Raw genomic sequence first — 22572 nt, 5'->3', positions numbered from 1 at the left:
GTATCTTTTACATTTTTTCAGAGATGTTTAAAAAAAAAAGGAAAAGAAAAAGAAGAAGACTGTGATGACAACAGCTGGCCTGTTTGTGGCTCATAAATCTTAACTTACTTACTTTTTGTCCTTTTGTAGAAAAAGCTTGCCAATTCCCAGACTAGAACATTATTGAAAATCTCCCTCCCCCACAAACTAAGTTGAAATTATACATTTATTCCATATGGTACTGGTAAGTAAAGCAGTATTTATGAAGGAAGAACTTATAACCGAGAGATAGAGTTTGGCTTAACTAGGAATAGGAGATCTGAGGCATTCTGAACAGGGCCACAGAGTGAGAAAAGTTGAAAAATAAATATAAGTGTGGAGTATATGAAGTAAAAATAAATAAACCATTGTGAAGAATATGATTAGCCTATATGATTAAAAAGACATAAAATTGGAAAAATATTATAAGAAACACACTTTTGGAAATTTATGGTAATGAATCTGAAGACTTGGAATTTATTCAGATGCATTGATATTAGCATCTCAATTTTCAAACACCAAAAAAACAAATGAGTAAGAATCTTAAATCTACTTTTCAAAAGATTCAGTTAGCATGTATGGGATATATGTGCAGTGTGTATTTTTGCTAATGACTTCTGAGATTAAGTTTTTTTTGTTTTTGTTTATGGTTCTAGGAATCCTATCTGTATTATTTATCTTGTTTTTATTAACCATGATGTTAGGTAATACAAAATATTTTCTGCTTTTTGGCTAGTGAATCCAGTCCCAAATTGGTTGGGGTATTCAGAGTACTTCTGCAAGGTACCAAAGTATGTAGTAGCTCCTCAGATTCCTAAACTACTCCTCAGGGTGTTTTTTGTGTGTATCGGGTTTTTTTCCCTTTAATGATGACTCTGTGCATTTTGTCATCTCATTCTCTTGCACCAGGTGATGATAAAAACTTCCAATTCCACGATTAAATCACAAGATCCTAAGAGCTTTTGTAAGACTGAAGGAACAATGTTGGGTCAAAAGCAAAGCAACTTGATTTCTTTTAGCTTTTGATGTTTCTCATCAGAATATTAGAACAGTCATTCCTGCCCCCACAATACATAAAATTGTAAAATGAATCAAAAAATATTACATTATTTCATAATTTGTTTTTAGTACTATTAAGAGTTAAAAAGGAAATTGTGATTTGGTGCTAATATCTAATTCTCTGGCTTCATTTTTTTAATTTGTAAAATATTATCTGAGACTAAATGACATCTAACATAATATTCAGCCCCCAAACCACAGTAATTATAACATATTAACTAAATCTAGGATTAGATTAGATTAATTTTGAATATCTTATTTATTGCATAAGCAGTGGATGCATAGAACCTAGTAGTAGGAATCAGTCAAAAATAAATTTCTCAGGAACAAACGGGTGACATTTTCCATAAGAAATTTGATTTTAGCTAAACTGCTTCTCCTCTTGTTTTTAACTTTGGTTTCTCTTAATGATTCCCTCTCCCTGCTATTCACTTCTATTTTTGTCTGTTTTTAATCTCTTTACACAGATTCCCCTGAATGCATTTAAAAATAGCTTATTTTTGGTAAATTATTACACTGAAAATCACTGATTATTAGACTGTAAGTTTCCCTAAGGCAGAGATCAGTTCCTCCTCTGTATCATATTCATGGTAGTACCACCAAATTCATAGAGTTTCTTTGAGGATTAAATAAAATTATCCACATAACCAGTCACATAGTACATATTCAGGAATTGTTAGGTATTATGATTGTTATTACTTCTCTCTGTATTCACAGCTCTAAGGGTCTTGCAAACAACAAATACATTCCATGGGCCTAATACAAATATGCATGTGTGTTTATGTATATAGCATAGTCTTATACACTCTGAAGGGACTCTCCCTTTGTTTTTGTTTTCTGTTTAGCAACTTTATTTTTTTTTACGTTTTTATTTATTTATTTGTCAGAGAGAGAGAGAGCACAAGCAGGGGGAGCATCAGGCAGAGGGAAAAACAGTCTCCCCTCTGAGCAAGGAGCCCAATGCGGGACTCCATCCCAGGACCCTGGGATCATGACCTGAACTGAAGGCAGACTCTTAACCTACTGAGCCGCCCAGGTGTCCCCTTTCAGCAACTTTAAATGCCATGTGGTTGTTACATAGTGGTGACAAATCATTATGACAAGGGTATATCATTGATGAACCAAACGTAATGTTGACTGCTACCAATGCCTTTGAAAAATTATCTTTCTAAAAGCTATTACCAATATATTCCCCAGAGTCTACTAATAGCACCATTTTCTTTTAAAATCTTAAATTAACCAAAAGATTTTACAGATCCGTCAGAAAAATGGAAATTTACTACAAAACAAAAGGTCGCCTCAGTTTCTGCATCATCTATAGATATTGTATTTAAATGTTTAAATTAGAATGTGGCTAGTGAAAGCATCTTATGAATTACTGACATTTTCAATCTACACACTCCAGGATGAAATTCATTAGAAGGTAATAATTTTGAAAACACATTATATAAAGCCATTGTAGTACAAGGTGCTTGAGCGGCACTTTTATTCACTGATGCACGGGTATTATTTGAAAAACATAATTTAGAAGCTGAGCTGCAGAGATTACCCGTCTTTCATTAAATAAAGAATTAGCACCTTATTTACTGAAAGAGACAGATGTCTGTCAGAATTTTTGATATGCACTATACCAAAAAAATTAATGAACTTCACAGATCTTTTTATTTCTATTTACTGAAGTGCTTCTGTATTTTCTTGGTGTATGTGAAGGGGAAAAAGAGAATGTTCTCTGTTTCAGAATAATGAGAATTAACAGGACATGAGGTATGCAGCACAGGTTTGTTTCTAGTGATAAGAAGTATCTTGTTTCCTTGGCCAAGAAATGAGGAACCACTGTTTTTTTATTATTTTATCTTCTCTGGAGAGATGCTCTGCCTCACACTCAGGGTCAATAGCACTGAAGAATGTGGCATCCAGTCTCATTCTCTGAAATGCTACAGTGCAGTTCATCATTGCATGGAGGCCTAAGAAATACTCATTGAGCTTTTTCTATGTGCTGAGCACTGGAAATGCAATAATGAGTAAGATCAAAACTTATATTTGAATTCCAGCTCTACCACTTACTAACCAAAAGAACAATGCTTCTTTGTACCTGTTTCCTCACTTGAAAAGTTAAGATAAGGAGAGTATCTACTTCATAAGGTTGCTGCGAGATGGTTAAATTAGTGTTGTATGGCACACTGCAGTGCACTGGGTGGCACACGGTACATGCTTAGTGAAAGTTCGTTCTTACAACAGAGTGCCTACCCTCAGGAGGATTCCGTTTGTGTTCTTTATCCCTCTGAAGTGCACCCCTACCTGGATTTGTTGACAGAAGGGAAATGGAGAGCGAGAATGCAACAGTTTTACTGAGTTTGCTTGTTGTAAGAGCCAGTGTAGGGTTAGATAAATGACAGACTCTGCCATCTACCAGTGTTGTTCTTGGTCAAATCTTTTAACCTTTTTAGTTTTGGCTCACTTGTCTCTGATACAGGAATAATAAATACCACATCACAGTGTTGTTTGAAGAATTAAATCAAGTGATTCACGTGAAAACATTTTGTTAAGTTATAAAGTGCTATACAAGTGAAAGTATTATTGTAAACTTTTGATTATTCGCTTATAGCGGCTTTGTTTATGGATGATACACCAGCAAATTTTCATCCAAGACTGATTTTTTACTACTCACTTAGTTTGCCTTATTGCTGTCTCCTTCACTGCCCGGCTGGCTAGTGATAAGCGTACCCAAATATATTTTAATAGTACAGCCAGATGTAACCAAGAAAATAATACTGTTTAAAATACTACCAAATTTCAATGATAAAAATAGGTATTGGTAAATTATTTAATGTTCTATAACTATCTCATGTTCCCCATAAGTGTTTTTTATTTATATTACAGAGGCCTCATTGGATTATATAACATAGAAAATGTATGGTATGACTTACAGTTTAAAAGAAAAGAAAATTTAAGCTACATTAGAATTAGACACAATTTCATAGTTCTTAGTTATGACAGTTTAGTTCTAACAATTTTTAGCACACAACAATTTTATTTCTTTGTAATTTGCAATGCAATTTGGAAAAGCCTGGCAACGCATGCATATGCTCTCTCATCCATACCTTTTCTAATTAAAAAATGCAATTCAAAAGTACTACATATGGTACAGATATGAATAGAACTAATAACATCTTATTTTTCTAAACAATAATATGTCTATTGGCTATATATTATATCTCTTTTATGAACTGTTGGGAAATAAAGGGAAAATTTACTAGTCTTTTTTTTTTCCGTTTCTGCCTTTTATACAGAATAAAATTACCCTTAGTTTGAATTTGTCATTTACTCTAACCACAGGATGTAGCTTATGACATTAAGTTTGACAAAGGACAACAATGAAATCACTTAAGGAAATATATAAACATATTTGCAGAGGCTGAATGGACAATAAAAATAGTTTGGGGATTAAAAGTGAAGAGAGAAAAAGAGAGTAACTAGTTCCAAAGAGGATTGGAAATGAACAATGACAGCTATAATGCCAGAATTCAGGATATTGGACCAGACCAAAAGACAGGAGGTACTGAAGAAGGCTGAGCACAGATGTCATCGTACAATTCATTTATTTATGATCTCATTACAGAGAGGAGAAAAGGGAGCATTTTCGGTCTGTGTTTTTAGATCATTGCCCGCTGTTTTATAGCAACACTTTCTTCTTGCCAATATAATCCTCAAGACTATCCGTACAGTTTTTTTTTTAATTTTCCTTTTTTCCCCCTCCAGTTTTACATTTAATGAGTTGGCGATACATATTGCTCATAAATTGTACTTTCCTCTACATCCATTAAAATATACAAAGACATTATACAGATAATACCCTGTATGTATGTGTATAGCAAATCCAGATTTTCTTCACCACTTTTTCTTTTTGCTATATGCTTAAAATACTAAGAAGCAGAATTAATCACCTCTATTTGGATTATATATTAATTCAGTAGCTGTTCACTGAGTACTTATTATGTGCCAGGCACTGTGAGGTTATGAAGGATATAGTGGCAAGGGTGTTAACTTGTATCCGTACAATTTGTTTGTATGAATATTTTTCCCCCCAGGGGACAGAAGCTTCTAGAATCAGAATTAGATGATGACAGTGACTGGCTAATCCTAAATGTAACTGAGCTTTTCAATGACAAATTATGTTTGCCTTGCCAGTTTTTGTTACGGGAATATGATTTGTGTGTGCTTGTTTCAACTTAAATTATAGGATTGTTTTACTTGAGTCTTGAAAATAGCAAATAAATGATAAATGAGCTACAGCCAGTCATGACATAGGCAAGAACATAATAATTTTCTCCAAAGTGAAACTGCCTAATAAATCTTAATTTTGAATAAACAGCAAGTAACAGAAACTAGCTTTACTTATGCTACAGCTTATGCCAGTTTATTTCAAATTAGACCGAGACCAGAGAATTAAAATTTCTCAAGTTAGACCAAGACCAGAGAATTAAAAGTAAAATTTTACCTAATGACAATTGAGAAAACAGAAGTAAAAGTTCCTTGAAAAATAACAATATCCATTAAATTGTAAGATAGTATTTACAAGATAACAAATACCTTATCAACACTTTGTATCACATATCCTGTCTTCCTCATTAAGTATTTGTTGAAGAAATACTAGTCACCAAGAAGTTAGGATAACTGTGCTTTAGAATAAGACGAAGAGTTTTATGTGAAATAAAACTAAAGTTGTGTGTGTATACATTTTATACTTCAGAATATAAGGGGCACCTGGGTGGAGTCGGTTAAGCGTCTCCCTTCCGCTCAGGTCATGATCTCAGGGTCCTGGGATCAAGCCCCGCATCGGGCTCCTTGCTCAGCACAAAGCCTGCTTCTCCCTCTCCCTCTGCCACTCCCCCTGCTTGTGCTTTCTCGCTCTTTCTCCCTCTGCCAAATAAATAAATAATGTTTAAAAAAGACTATAAATCCTCTGTATACGATTCTTAAAAGTATATATATTTAGAAGTATTTCAAGGAACAAAATTAGTTCTATCTATATTTTTATAGTCTAGTTGCTGAAAAATGTCAACTTCAGTATGACTTCCCACTCCCAACCTCCACTTTCATTGTAATGTGCCTTGGGTCCAAGCTTTCTAGACTATTAAATTTCTTAAGGTGATTTCTTACACTTCTTTTAGTTGTCCGTCTGAACTCAGATTTGTGAGTATTCTAGTCACAAAATGAAGTGCATCTGCTAAGTAAAGGATTTAACTGACCTGTAATGAGGCATATAATCCAGTGAACACTGCAGTCACTCGATAAAGACTGAGGATGATGATAAACCATAACAGTATATATAGAGTTGCTAAAAGAGTCCTAGAAATACTATTAAAATAAGATTTGTATGTTGATGAGATAAGGAATCTTTAAAAAATAACCCATTTGCAACTTTTTAAGCATAACTTTTAATTTCAGATTTATTTATTTTAGAGAGAGCAAGAATGAGTGGGGGGATAGGGAGAAGGAAAGTGAGAGAATCTCAAGCAGACGCCCCTCTGAGCATGGAGCCCAAGGATGTGGGGCTTGATCTCAGGACCCTGAGACCATGACCCAATGCGAAATCAAGAGTCGGAGGCCCAACTGACTGATCCACCCAGGTGCCCCAAGCATAACTTTTGGTATAGACTAGTTTTGTCTTCTAACACATGTGATACTGAGCTTTCAAAAGAGTCATTGGAGAGAAATGAGTGTGATTTTGGACAATAGAACACAAAAGAGCTTAAGTCAAAGCACAAAAATCTCACCCAAACGCAATGACCCAAAACAGTATTCTCCCTTGTTTTGAAACTTCCCTAGAGTTTTATTTATTGTGCGATATTTCAGTTCATCCATTCCATTGAATTTTTTTAGATTTATATCAACTGCAATCTGTGATTTTTAAGTTTGTGTTCTGAACCCATTTTTCCCCAACTCTTCCCCTTGTTTTTTGGTGGTGCCTGTTCTTTTTTCTGATGTAGGCAAATTGTGTCTAATGAGACAAATGTTTATGAGATAAACAGGATGCTTCTTGGTGAGTTACATGAATATGTTACAATTTCTCAAAATTTTTCCTGACTTGTATTGGTCAGTACTTTAAAAATAAAAATGGAATCTAATTTGAGAGATACGTAGCCATAACATGGCTGAGGATTTCAATTTATTTTTACAAAGGTGTGTTAACTTGATTAAGAATTTCAGAAAAGGCCAGAACAGATGGCTCATTATTTATGTCAACCTTCTAATAAATTTTTCTGAAAGATACTTTTCCATAATATCAAATATTGATAAGTGGGAGGCAAAGAAGTTTCTTCAATAAAGATTATGAATCCACTTATTTAGTATGAGAGCATTCCCTGTAAATGTGTAGCCTCATGAGGTTTATTTCTCTTAAGACTGACATGGAAAATCTTAGGCCTGAGAAAATGAGTTGCAGAGTAGTTTCTTCTGAAGAGATCAATCCTTGAGATGGGTAAAAAGCAAGACTATTATGTTAAGTAGTGGTATAAACTATAATAGTTTATAAATGAGACTAGTCAAGCTATTTGAAAGCTTTATGTATATAATTACCTTCCTAACTTGCAAAGAGAAATATGGGTGTTCTTATTATGAGTATTGTATTTCCTATGTCTATAGTTTGAAATTGTATTTTTTTTCAATCTTAGCTTGAATAACTTTTGCCTTATGTTTTCTAAGTCTGTACTGTGTTTTTAAGTTTATAATATGATTGCTTTTTAAAAAAATAATTTTACTAGGGAAATGTTTAAAAAAAAAAAACCTATGTTCAAAAAGCAAGTATGAGTGAAATAAATTATTTACTTTCAGTTTGGAAGAGGTGAATAAAAAGTGCTTGGCCAATACCGTACCATTAATCTATTCTCTTTTCTCCTTTCTCTCTGTACTTCTCTCTCTCCAATAGAAGTGGAACAAAAAGGTAATTAAATACCTTTCATAAATTATATACTATTTATAGGCTAAGTTATTTAACAGTTTAACATTTAGTTAAAATAATTTTGTATTAATTCTTTTTTATGAAAATTTATTTACTACTTCTGCTGCTCAACTTCACTTTAATCTGTTGTGATGAACAGTGCTGGTTTGATCCTTTTATCCTAAAACAGTTTAATCATGTAAAATTTTCAACCATGCATTTTCTTCCTCATTACTTTTAAATAAGTAGTTAGAAAATCCAGTAGATGGTGATGGATAGTGATGCTTTAGATTTGTTTTTATTTCTATACTAGATAATTTTCCATAGCTCTGGTGTGGTCTCCCCATTCCTTTATTTTTAACTATTGGGGGAGAAGGGGAGATGGTTTTCTGAAATACCTTCTAATAATTTACATTAGTAATCATGGGCTCATTATTAACCAACTTAAAGTTTATATACAATTTTGACAACAATGCCTATCCATTCTTTATAATTATAGGCATCATATTAGAAATTCTTCTAATCATCAATTTTATCATTGAGTATAATTTGATGAAGGCCCTCTGTCCTTGCTATGGAAGATTTTGGTGATCAACTTTGCTCTTGAACTTTTCATTTCCACAAAAGTAAAACTTTGGACATTTTAATAATGTACTCTCCTTTTTTAATAACGTACTTTCCTTTTTAATAACCTTCACATCCTAGCTGAATTTTATCTTAGATCATTTTCCATTGGATCTAGGCTTATAGTTGCTGTTAAAGAGCTAATCACTAATATCGAGAGAACAATACTTTAATCATTAAAATATGGGTCAACATACAAATTCCTTATGATTTCTTAATTTCTCCACCCAGTACCCTTCTAATCATTTCAAACGTTAACAGTGGACTGCATGATTATTTTTCAGTGTATTTGCTTTGCAAAAATACTAGAGCAGTGTTTCCCATAGCAGGTTCAACAGAACACTACACTTTAAACAGGCTCTTTAGAAAGGGTTCCGTGATCAAATTAGTTTGTGAAATTTGTTCATCTTCCTTACTTCTGCCTTGGAGATTCACTGATGTACCAAAGCTATTAGAATCTCTGCCACAATTCAATTTAATCTGATATTTCTTAAACATATGGCTAAGGTTCCCTGTTTTCTTTCTGTGTGACATCTAGTTATACCACTTGAAACGGATGCTTCAAGGACCATTCTTTGGGAAACATTGCTTATAGCCCCTTCATTATAAGCGAGCCAAGCTTTCTTACCACTGTTCACACCGTGTGCTACTGAATCATTCTAAAAATAAAATGAATCAGATAATTCCTGCCCTTTTCCAATCTGAAGTATGAGCAGCAAAATATTGTAGCAAGTAATCTTGTTTTTTAATGTTCTTCTCATGTAACAGTAAAAGGTACATGTTTTTAAGTTCCAATACTACTGTATTTAACAGGACATTTTTAACTGATTAAAATCTAGATCTTGGGTTCTCTTCTCTGTAACCTTTCACCTTTTCTTCTTTCCTTATTCCTTCTTTCCTTTCTTTTTCTTCCTTTCTCTTTTTCCTCCCAGTATCCATCCATCGCTCATTTTTAATTGTGTGGGTTGCATGCTCTGTGTGTGCTTTAGCAGCTTTAAGAGCTTTGTTTTTGTTTTTTGTTTTTTGTTTTTTTCTAGAAGATTCAGTGGCCTGTATTACAGGGCTTTTCTTTTCCTTTATTGTTATACTTAATTACTATTGGATTGGATTTCTATTTATTTCTTAATGATAAGTTATTGAATGGCTAATGTCATCAGAGTGGAAACAATATATATATATATATTTAATTTCAAATAAGATACATAAAATATTATGTATAAACATTTGTATTTATTTTATGTCTATAGAATCTATAGACATACATCCACCTGTGTATGTCTATCCAGAAATATTGTATCACGTTTTACAAAGGTAAAACTCAAAGGAAAACACAAGTACTCATAGAGAGGCCACACTTTTCAGCAAATGAAATAAAAATGATTTTGAGCAAAAGTCAGAATTAATATGTAAGACACTTTGTGTACTCAGAAGAATGCAACGAAAGAATTAACTGGTGGTGGGTATCTCTTGTTAGAGTTACATTCCATTTGGTGAAAAATTAAAATCTATGACAAAATATTAAAATTAATGTGTCCTGGACTACTAAAAGGAGTATACCAGAGTGAACATTTGTTTGAATCTGACCACCAATCTGGGGCATGGTGCAAAGACCCTCTACAGGCTTCTGACAAGATTTATTATATGCCCTGGACTCCCTACAGAACTGATACCCTGACTGAGTACTCCTCAAAAGATGACTTCATTGCCGGAAGGCCAACTACAACCTACAAGCTCCCTCACAGGGTGGATGGCACAGGATTTGTAGTGTATGATGGAGCTTTGTTTTTCAACAAAGAGCGCACCAGGAACATAGTAAAGTTTGATTTGCGGACTAGGATAAAGAGTGGAGAGGCGATCATAGCAAATGCCAATTACCATGATACCTCCCCCTACCGATGGGGAGGCAAATCTGACATAGACCTGGCAGTGGATGAAAATGGACTTTGGGTAATCTATGCAACAGAACAAAATAATGGTAAAATTGTCATTAGTCAATTGAACCCTTATACCCTACGGATTGAAGGGACATGGGATACTGCATATGATAAAAGATCAGCTTCCAACGCATTTATGATTTGCGGGATTCTGTATGTGGTCAAATCTGTATATGAGGATGATGACAATGAGGCCACAGGGAATAAGATTGACTACATTTACAACACCGACCAAAGTAAGGATAGTTTGGTGGATGTACCCTTTCCCAATTCATACCAGTACATAGCAGCTGTGGATTACAACCCCAGGGACAACCTTCTTTACGTATGGAATAACTATCACGTCGTGAAATACTCTTTGGACTTTGGACCTCTGGATAGTAGATCAGGTAAGTTTGCCTTTTGATGATACTCTAGGGGGAGATATTCACAGTGTGATTTTGTTAAGTTTTTTTTATGTGTATGATTAGACTTCCTTTGTTGTCTTGCTTCTGGCCTGTGTACCTGAAAACTGTTCATTGTCTTTTCATCTAAAAAATGTTGCTATTAAGCACTTTCGGCTCTTAAAAAAAAAAAGTATAAGAAACTTTTTCTCCCTTGTGCAGCTAGTCTTCAATCTTAAGCCCTTCTCTGAAGGGCATTCTTATTATCAGCTGGTTAGTTCTTTGTGTAGTGAAGTACACAAAACCTTTACTAAAATAGAATGCCATCCTGTCTAATTAATGTGACATGCCCTCAGAAGTGCTCTCCACTTAGAAAAATGTCAAGGACTGCCTTGGTATAATGCTTCAAGAGCCCTATGCCAATATATTCACTTTGCAGAGGGTGTCATATATGACCACCCCTATTGGGAACGTTGTCAGTTTGAGTGTACGAATGTCTGAGTGTACCTAATTGATACATACAGAAAAATGTTTATAACTGATGAATACAGAAAAAAATAGACCTCAATTTTATAAGAAAAAACAATGCAAAGCACTGCTTTGAGTAAACCAGAGATAATCTTTAATCCCAATTCTTTTCTTTAAAGATTTTATTTATTTATTTGAGAGAGGGAGTGAAAGAGAGAGAGAGAGAGAGCCCTTGAGTGGGGGGTGGGGCAGAGGGAGAAACATACTCCCCGCTGAGCACAGAGCCTGACTCGAGTCTCGATCCCAGGACCCTGGGATCCTGACCTGAGCTGAATACAGATGCTTAACCCACTGAACCATCAAGGCACCCCCCACCCAGTTCTTTAAAATTGTCTTTTTCCTCTCTAGGACATACCATTTCCTTTTAATGTTGTTTAAAGATAGTCATAAATTGCGTTATTATTTTAATTTTTATTTACACAACTGAACAGAATTATCTAAGTTTAGAGGTTCAGCTATTTTAACTAGCAATATTGCTGTTCTTCATGATAAAGTATAATGGAAAACTAAGATACAGGTGTCTGAATTTTGATAGTAATTTAGCAATTCAAAGTTTACATTTTGTGTCTTTCAGTACTGACATGTTAGTATAACTTGTTTTCTGCACTGTTCTTACCATGCTTTACTAGCATGCTGTTCTACTTCCTAACTCAGTTCATTACACACATATCTTCTTATACAACTAGATTCTAAGTTCCATATGGACACTAGTATAATATGTGGTATATATAAAAGAAAGGCTCGGTAACGCTTTGCTAATGAAGGAGTGAATAGCTTTCCACTTCTCACTCTGATAGAAGGAGAAATTGCCATTTTCTCTAATCTCCAAGACGCCTTAGTCAGAGTGACAGCAATTCTTTCCATGGCCAGCAATGCTGATATTATATTGAACTGCCCCTTATGGAGGGAGAGGCCTAAGTATGTAACAGCAACAAAAGCAACTTCTCCTTACTAAATCCTCAAAAAATCTCCTAGATCAAGTACAGTACCTGGCTCACCGCTGTACAGGTAAGCTTTTTCAATTTGTTACACCTAAGTGAGAATCGACCACCTGGAGGATTCTGGGAAGACTTTTTTTTTTCCCATAGCTGTGATATTCTTAAATTAAAATTTGTATTTTGTCAGTGAAAACTCTGTTTATGTGTGGTTCTTAGCCTCTTCTGGCTTTTAAATTGCAAGAGGACATAATTTCTAATTGCCTGCAGATAACAACTCATCTTTAGTGGTTAATCAGTGAAGAAGAGACAGTAACATGTTTCGAGTTTTATTTATTGAAAACATTATGCGTTATTTTTATCGCTAATAATAAATAAGTTAAATTTAATTAGTATTCCAGGTTTTGACTTGATGAATTAAAGCAAATTCTTAGTTCAGTTTTTTAAATTATCCTGAAAGAGCAAGACGATACCGTAGTCCCAACTATTTAGAGACTTGACACAAAGATATTTCCGATGGATATTAATAAACTTATATGTGTGTATACCCTTATATGATCAGTCATTGTGGACATAAGGAAAGGTATACCACTGATTTAATTTTATGTGTTTGTTTATGGGAGTTAAAATATTAAACCATCTTGCCCAAATATACTAGTATTCGTGTTTGTTAAAAGGATGTTATTAAAGTGGCAAACACTGAGAAATGGCAAATCAGCTTTTGAAACAAATTCCTAACTTTTGCCAGGAGATTCAGTTTTCCCTCTCTTTAAACAACAATGAAGACCTTGTATGTTTTGCAAAGAGTAAGATTCCATCTGTATTAAATTTATAAATACAATCGCAAGGAAAATTATCAATTTTCATGCGTTAATGCTCAGATTTAAAAGCCAGCCTTTTGGTGTGGACTTACTGCAATTTAGAGGTGGAAAGAATAAGTGCAGAAGTAAATTTTATGCATTGTATGTGTGGATATGAGAATTTCAATTAGCATTAATAGAGGCTGTTCATCTTATTCCTTGCAAACAGTTTCAGCTGGGTGTTTTTCTTTAGTAAATTAGGTTGACATTTTTCAAAGAAATTGCCTTTAGTGAATTCTTATTATGGATCTTCTCATGTGTTTATGTACAGAAACCAACTTATTATAAATATGTTAGGGTCAAAAAGGCTAATTCTGCGCTTGTAGATCTAAGGCGTATTTGCTGTTGCCATCTGTTGGAAGCAAGCTTTTTTGTTCTGGTTTTAACTGAGTTCTAATCAATGAAAATTCACACTTCTGAAGTTCTTATGCAAAGGGGTATCTACGTTATACTTCTACTGAATATCACTTTTCTGTACATTAAAAGATCTGGGGGGTGGAAGTTAGGGGGCAAGTCTGTTTCTCTTGTATGCATAAAATTCCTTTTGGAAAGGGTACAGACAGCTAGCATGCCACTCTGAACATGAGCTTGGGAGTCTGAAGGACTTGGATTTGAATTTTGTCTCCAGTGCACAATGCTCAGCTTCTTGGTCTTGGTTTTCTCAACTACAAAATGAAAAAAAAAATAACCCGATCTCTGAAAACTATGGTTAGATTTTAATGAGATGTTTGTGGTAGGTATCACAAACTTAACCAAATAGCTACACACCAGCCCTGCAAAAATCATTCTTATCCACATTTTCTAAATGAGGAACCTAAGACACCATAGCTCGTTATTACTCAAAGACCCCACAGCTACTGAAGTGCAACCCAACTCCAGATTCGTATTCCCTCCTGTAACACTGGTTGTGGAAAGTGTTTACTGAGGCTGTGCCTCTAGATTCGTTCATTTGATGGAAGTGATCTCAGTATCCCCATATGCCAGGCACTTTCTAGATGCAGATCTAATTTGTAGTTCTCAGGGTAAGATTACCATAGATATGTGCTCTGGAAAGTTGTATCTGTTCGTCAACCGTGAAATCAGATGTATTTTCTCATCTTACAAGAGCCATTTTAAATTTTGAAATGGTGAACTTTAAGAAGAATAACAAGGATAACAGTGTCTCAGAAATATCCTAAAAGTAGTTTCAGAAATCATTTAACTTCAATCCCTTACTTTTCCTAGCACCCATTTTCAAACTGCTAATTTTCCTGCCTTTGTTGGCTTGGCTTAGCTACAGGACGTCGGTTTATATTCTTTTTCAAAGGAAACCATCCTGGGAATGGTACAGTCTGTGAAACAGGTTGTTTTCAACAATAGCTGTATAAATTAATTAATATTAATGTGATTTTTTTTAACTTGTTTTCCAAATGTTCATTGTTAACTTTAAGTGAAGTTTCTCCTGGAAAAATGCTTTAATGGGCCTGGTCTTCTGGGCCAAGTTTTAAAAAGCTTAAAATTTGTTCTCATTTTTGTTTAAAAACCTTTTCGGAACCATCATCATGTATTTTGCATTACATTTAAATAAATGCAAGTTTTCCAGCATTTTCTGTAGTCTCCCAACATGAAAGTAATGGAAAATGAATCCATATTTATGCAATATTGCTATTCACATAATTTATATTTGCAACTTTTGTAGAAACAGTTTTTAATTATACCGTTCTATCTCACATGGTCAAGAACATACAGATGCAAAGAATTTCCAGTTTATAAAAAGCTTTTGCTCCAGAACTAACGAGATTTTGATTTACATTGAAATAATCTTGTTGATATTGTTTCAGTCATTTTTGTTTACAGGTCCCTATGGAGTGCCTGATATATTATAGGTGCTCTGTCAAGATTTGTTGAATGATTTAAGAAATCAAAGAATGAATTATCATATATATTAATATTCAGAATATTATGAGGATTAGAATATTAGTCCTAAAATTTGTTTTATGAAGATTACATGTATGCCTCTCGGGTACTCCCCTTCACTCTTGGCCTCACACTGCTATAATCTAGAAGTTTTATGATTCATCCCAGTTATTCCCCACCCCCAACACCCAGCCTCTTCCCTTCTTCACTCAGATTGTAAAGAGCTTTGGTAACCTTATGCAAGTTTAGCAGGTGTTAGGGAGAAGTGCCAAAGCACATTAACACCTAATGCACTTTCTTTCAGAAGTAATTAGAAGAAATTAAAGTTGGTAGTCTTAAAATAGGGAAGAAAGTGAGCAACAGTTCAATGAATTTTATATTCAGATCATATTCTCAAATTTTTCAGTTGATGAATTCCAGGGTTTTCTTTAAGTTCAAAAAAACGGAATGTGTGTCATATTCAGAAATGAATAATAATCGTATTCTGTTGAAAACATACTTTGCAGAACGGCTGACTCAGTTTGGGACACTGGTATCCAAAGTGCGTGTCAGCATTAGCAGCTGAGTATAAAGTCAATGTAAACGTGCTTCCTCCCTTTTTTTCTGAGGAGAAAACCATACCTAGAGCTATCAGATCTAGAATTTTTTTTCAAATGTACTTTTAACTGAGCGTTTATCCTATCTTATAAAATATGATAGGAACTACATTTTCATCATTGCTTTCAGCTGGCTCTTTTGCAAGATAGACATTAAAACCCTCCAAATAATGCTTAGCTGCTTCACAGGTTATTTGAGCGATTCTCAGGTTGGCATTGTAATTCTAGAACTCCCTTCTATCCTGATACATCCCGTGTGAGCGAATCAGTTGCATACCTCCCCGTAGCTGTTATTAATAACGGACTGACTTTCACTCTGTAGTTGTCTCAAACTGCCTTATGCCCAGTCCATTATTCATTAATAAATAGGACTGAAATGTGAGGTATTTTCTTTGCTCTTCCCCTTCCAGTTTTTTTCTTAACTGCCCATAGAACAATCTAAACTTTCCTGGTCAAACATGCGAAGTTTTCCAGTATTTCCTACTGAAGGAGGAGGAAGTAGACTTAGGGTGATAGTAAGAATAGTCAGAGAAGCCCACTTCAAAAATGTCTTAAAGTTAGCTTGTCTAACTGATCTAAAAATCTGTTGGTTGAGATTGAGTGAAACACATCAAGTATTCGGTACGAACAACAGAACCATAAAGACAAGCAGTTACTGTCTTATGACTGTTCTGCTTCCTGAACACAATCCATATTTTCTTGAAAGCCATTTGAGATTATGTAAATGTATCCTTTCTTATATGCTGAAGATAACAGAATCTAAAACAACAACAAGAAGCCTACACATAACAGTTTAACAATGCAGATAAGGTGAACCTTCTGTCCTTATAATATGCTAATTAAGTGCATTTGTGTCTCCAGTACAGGCTGTGACTATGTAGTGATAAATAAGAACTTTAAACACACATGACACCTCGTTAAAATGTAATTTTCACATCATATATCTGAGCCCTTTACTTTGACAGCTGAGTAATGTGAGTGCTGGGCAGAGAATCCTGAACATTTTGAAACTGTCACGTGTTTAATAGGTAGCTGAATCTGCTTCCCGAACAGTTTAGTTAAATATGGTGCATCCTAATCACAAAAGAGAGCGTGGAAGGAGCAGGATCTTAAATCAGACTTGTCCTGAACCCGTGGGTTAGGATTGCTCCACAGTTCCACGTGAGAGGCCACATCGTCTCTACAGTTTAATTTACATCATCTTAGTAACTGAGTGAACTTTACAAAAAGAAAAAATAGTCCGCTACTTGTTGCTAATTTCATCCCGGTCTGTATATTTACGCATCAGCTGTTCCCCTGTCTGCAGAGGAGCCCCTCTCCTCCTTCCCCGGGCTGCTTCACTGCCTGGAGTCCAGCTGCTGCCTGAAGGGCGTTGCTGCTGCTGCTTTCTCAGGGAGCCCAGCCAACACTTGAGAAATTTGCCCTCGCTAGTCCACTACCACTCAACATCAGCTGAAGTCTCTTCTGTTTGTTTTTACCTGTCTTGTGTTTTCCTTTCTTCGTAACTGAGGGTTAAACCTTTTCAGAATGACACCGTCTGCTTTTCAGGCTCTGAATATCAAATCACAGTCCTGTACAGAGCAAAGCTTGACCTGCCTTTCTACAGCCAAGCCCAGTGTTAGCCACTAATCTGACATGTAGGAGACAAGATGCAAAGGATAAAGAGGTTCACAAATGATACTAACTTACTATGTTTTTTTTTTCCCTACAAAGTGATGTCCCTGATAAATGTATAATTATTAGAAATGTAATCAAAATCGTCCACATGCAACACACAGTCATAAAAAGATGACTTGTGAATCAGCTTCCCACTCACACCAGCTGTCCCTTCTGTAACCATTTCACTGCTCATTAGCACGGCCACCAGAGGGCAGGCAGGTGGAACGGAAATAGTTTTGCTGCTCAGTATTAGCACATCTCCTCAGGGTTGGCAACAGTCACTAAAATGAGATTTCTGATTATCTAAGGGTTCCACTTCGGAATACTCTGCGTCTGTCCACATTAACACGGATGAATGAGAATTGATTTTATTATGTAGCAAAGCCTGACATTTGCTTTATTTCTTTGTGTTGTTGTTGTTGTTTTCCTTTCAAGTTCTAGGTAGCGGTCAAGTACCATAGAATAGGGTTGACAATCAAAAGTATGACTTTAAGGACAAGGGTATTTCCCTCTTAAGTACTTTTCCATCAGGAAGCTAAATTCTCAAATTATAATGAATAATGACCAAATAATTTAAGATACATAAATGACAAGTAAAATCTGTGTTGTACAATTTTGGGGAAGAGATATCAGATTTCCCTAAAAACAAGTGGAGAACATTTCCTTCTTATTTGCTTAAATAAGAACTCTGCCTGTTTCTCTTTATGTTCTTCAATAGTACAATTTGTGGTCAAACTTTACATCCACTTACCCCAATTAAGGTACAAATTAAAATTATCCAGTCCTTTCTCTCTGAAAATGTCTTGTGACTGAAATATGTTAGCCTTAAAATTTGGATTTTTAAAAATAATGTTAGAAAAAATGATTCCACCAAAATTATACGAACATGAGTGAATTGTTAGGTATTTGTTGATTTCATGATTTAGAATGATCTCTTACACTAATTATTTTAAAAAAATATAAGAAATGTCTTCGAAGAAACTTTTGCCTTTAAAAAAAAGAAAATGGCACTTTATTTAGAAATATCCTATTCAATAAAAAATATAAAATGGACTGTGATTTTTAAAAACAGTAAATTTTCCAAAATCTATAATATTGCTATATAGCATACATATTTACATATTAAACAAAAAATTTAGACTTTTATATTTTATAGAGAAGCCCACCAAGAGACATAAGTGGTAATGGTTGAAGGAGAGGAAGCTTGAAAGTGGAACTGGAAATACTAAGAAAAAGCCAAAGATTAGAAGTGACATTCAGGCACATAATCAGACCTGTTGTAGGAAAGAGAAGCAGGAAGTCAAAATTGGATTTAGGTCAGAAGTCCAATAACTGGTCCTCCCTCCTTCCTGTCTTCCCTCTCTTCCTCCCTCCCTTCCTCCCTTCCTTCCTTCCTTCCTTCCTTCCTTCCTTCCTTCCTTCTACCTGACCTCCCGCCCTCCCTCCCTCCCTCCCTCAGTTCCTTCCCTCCTTCCTTCAGTAAGCATATTTCTAAGTATAGCTAAGGCCACACACTGTGCTATGCTCTACTGCTACACCTGTGAACGGGGCAGATATTGACCCTATCTATTCTCACCGAGCTTAGAGAATAGTGAAAACAGGCGCCTGGGTGGCCCAGTTGGTTTAGCCGTGACTCTTACTTTCCGCTCGGGTCATGATCTCAGGGTCATGAGATTGAGCCCCAAGCCGGTCTCCACGCTCAGTGTGGAGTCTGCTTGAGATTCTCTCTCCCTCTCCATCTGCCCCCCCCCCAACTGGCGGTCCTTTACTCTCTTTCTCTCAAATAAATAAATAAATCTTTAAAAAAATAGTGAAAACAAATAAAAGAAACAAAGAGGGTTGTCAAAAAATAGTAGTATCACCTATTTACTGAATGTTCTCTTTTCTTGCCATTTACATAGATTATCAAATTTAACCCTAACAAATATCATGCAAAGAAAGCATCATCGTCATTTCCAGATGAAGAAATTGAGGGTTAGAAAAGGTAAATAATGCAAACGGTCCAGAGCTGCAGTTAGAATCCTAGCCCGTCTGACTTTCCGCTGTGTCCTATTGCATTCGTCAGTGATTAAGAGGAATACAGGTGCCACAGCCAAGGAGTAAGGGGAAAGGCAGGAAGGCAATGTAGATGTACTAGCATGTAAGTAAAGCAGCTAAGCTGAAGCAGGTGAAAGGCAGCAAGGACACATCATCCTCGAGTTAGAGCAAGGGCAAGCAAACAGCACCGGCTACTGGAGAGCACCACCATCCCCTCCAAATTGCATGAGGTTTCACACACACACTTTCACCCTTAAAAAAATGCTATGAGGTACAGATGAGGAAACTAAGACTGAGAAACATAGTCACCTGCCCAGAGAAACTTGTGATGTTGATGTGAGTTTCAGAGAAGCTCAGGTGTATTTGACTGAATCACGAAGCCACAACATTTTATAGTTACAATGGAAAAGATTATAATGCACACAAGCATACGATAAAATGTGATGTTATGGTGCATGGTTATGGTGTGTGTGGGGGGGTGTGTGTTCTTGGAAATGCTTGAAGAAACAGGTGTGATTATTGGAGGATTAGAATTAGAAACTTTTGCAGAAATTCTGAGCAGTTTGACAGACCATAGAGATTTGGGGACTGGCTCTTTATTAGATTTAACTCTATATTATTATTTCTGTTTTCATAATTCAGATGTGTTGCTACCACAACTTTTATGTTCACTGTCTATGGGCAAGATTGGCAACATGGTGGAAAAGCAAAATGAAGGAAGAAAGGAGTTAGGGAAGAGAGAAATAAAAGGGAAATAAATATGTTTTGTTTCCTAAAAATAAATGGATAAGAAATGGATGAGTTCTCTTTTTTCAAAGGGAAGGTGATGAAAGAGCACGCATTTAAAAATGTTAAAAAGTTATTTTACACGATTGATTTAATTGCCTTAAGTGGTTAAAGAAAAAATTAAGGACATAGTGTGGGATGCTTTTTTTTCTTTTTTTAAATAATAATTTTTTGTTATATTCTGTTAGTCACCATACAGGACATCCCTAGTGTTTGATGTAAAGTTCCATGATTCATTACTTGCGTATAACACCCAGTACACAATGCAATACGTGCCCTCCTTACTACCCATCACCAGCCTATCCCATTCCCCCACCCCCCTCCCCTCTGAAGCCCTCAGTTTGTACCTTGATGGTTGGAATGTGAATTGTCATAATCACCTTGGCAATACCTGGTAAAACCCTTTCTGCATGATAGGCCTATTTTGTATAGTAGCATATCTACTTCTAGGTTCCCTCCCTAGAATAACGTTCATGCTTATATGAAGAGAGGCTCGTACAAGGGTGCTGCTATGTCATGTATAGAATAACGTAAAAGTGGAGTAGCCCAAACTGTTCCTCAGTAGGTGGAAGGATACAGGTTGTGGTAGGAAAGGAAGACGGAGCAGCTTGCGTGCAGTTGCACAGGTGAATAATAAGCAGCTGGAATAGAAGATACGAATGAGACAGCCATCTGGCTGCACCAGAGACTTTAAAAGCCCCGGTCAGTGTGGATGGTAGAGGGAAACAGTATGTGATCACTTACCCCTCAGAAAGTAATATACCAAATCAACCGTTGGTACCTGTGAAATGGTAAGTCAGAAAAAGTCTTGAGGTGACATTTCCCCTTCTAGGAATATAACCCCACATGGCTTTAATAACTCAAAGAAGCCAGGACTACAACTTCCCAGAGCACCAACAACCTTTACCTCTTTCTCTGAAATCATTAGGTTTTTAGTAAAAGAAGCCCTCTCGTCAGAAAAGTAAAATTTTACTCTGGAGTTTTAATTGAGTGTGACCCATAGTAACTATCATGTGTTTTAGCTACTGAACCTATTAAACAATTCTTGAGAATTTAATTGCTAAAAAATTAGTTTTGTATCACCTTCACTGAATTTTCTCCTGAATAGGAATGTATTATCTTGCCATGTATTCTGGATTCTTACGATAGCTTTTAGTGTGATCGTAATTTTTAAGCTTTCAGGAGCATGGCAGAGTACCTCAGTTGATGAACAGGACTACTGACTTGGCTGATCATGTTCCAAAGTTAGAAATTTAAAATACCACAACAAAGGTTCAAGTACCCAACTTTGCAAGCATGAAAAAGCTGTAATTGTCTAAATCTAACGTGAACAAGATGTATATGAATGAAGGTGGGGGTTTTAGTTCTCAGATTTAATGAAAAAGATAAGCCAATCAGACAAGATATAAGCCTTAAAATGTTGAATTTCAGGACAATTCACATAAGGGATATAAAAAATATTCATCTAGTGGAGTTGCATTGTATATTGGGATTAGAGTCTAAAGTATCAAAGTAAAAATTAAGCATAATTGAATGATTTTTGAAACTCCTTTAATAGTTTATAAAATGTAGTGAGTTTTTAAAATATATATCCCTATAGAGTGCTGAGATAGTAGGATATATTATGTGCAATGTATACTCTACATACCAGAAAGTACATTTACAAAGCATAATTTTATAGTATTTTAAATACATAACTATTTGAATTCATGTCAAGTAAATGTATCTGTGATATACAACTTTTCTGTATTAACAGAGAGTTGCATAGTTATTTCTGTGTGGATGAATCCTTTCTACGAGAACTTTTCCCCCGAAACAATGCATATATTCGTTTAGATCATTTATTAAATGTCTCAGTAGTGCAATTAAAAAAGTCATAGCATATAAGAATATTTAATGAGGGGCGCCTGGGTGGCACAGCCGATAAGCAACTGCCTTCGGCTCAGGGCGTGATCCTGGCGTTATGGGATCGAGCCCCACATCAGGCTCCACTGCTATGAGTCTGCTTCTTCCTCTCCCACTTCCCCTGCTTGTGTTCCCTCTCTCGCTGGCTGTCTCTATCTCTGTCGAATAAATAAATAAAATCTTTAAAAAAAATATTTAATGATATGAGAAATGTTCATTATGTATTGCTAAAGTTTTGGGGTTTTTTTTAAGAGCAGGTTTAAGTGATTGGAAATTTAGATCATTATACATTTTATCTGCTTTTGTTTATATTTGAAGATTTCTATAAAAAGCTTTTTAAAATTTGTCAGGATAAGCATTTTAGTAGTAACAGTACTAATAGTATATATTTTAACATGTATATTATTCAAAG

The 22572-nt window shown here is 35.3% G+C and overlaps 1 protein-coding gene across 1 annotated transcript in view; it reads left to right on the top strand.

Annotated features, from left to right (window-relative positions):
* Positions 1–22572, top strand: part of ADGRL3 (adhesion G protein-coupled receptor L3) — a 482854-nt gene that overhangs the window by 195257 nt on the left and 265025 nt on the right. Inside the window, exon 5 of the mRNA XM_040624907.1 lies at positions 10170–10964. Within this exon, the coding sequence (XP_040480841.1) occupies positions 10170–10964 (795 nt within the window). The remainder of the gene's footprint in view (positions 1–10169; positions 10965–22572) is intronic.

The sequence above is a fragment of the Ursus maritimus genome, unplaced genomic scaffold (assembly GCF_017311325.1).
Source record: "Ursus maritimus isolate PB19 unplaced genomic scaffold, ASM1731132v1 scaffold_8, whole genome shotgun sequence".
NCBI classification, from domain to species: domain Eukaryota; kingdom Metazoa; phylum Chordata; class Mammalia; order Carnivora; family Ursidae; genus Ursus; species Ursus maritimus.
The sequence above is the reverse complement of the archived record's forward strand: the minus strand, read 5'-3'. Positions and strand labels throughout refer to the sequence as shown.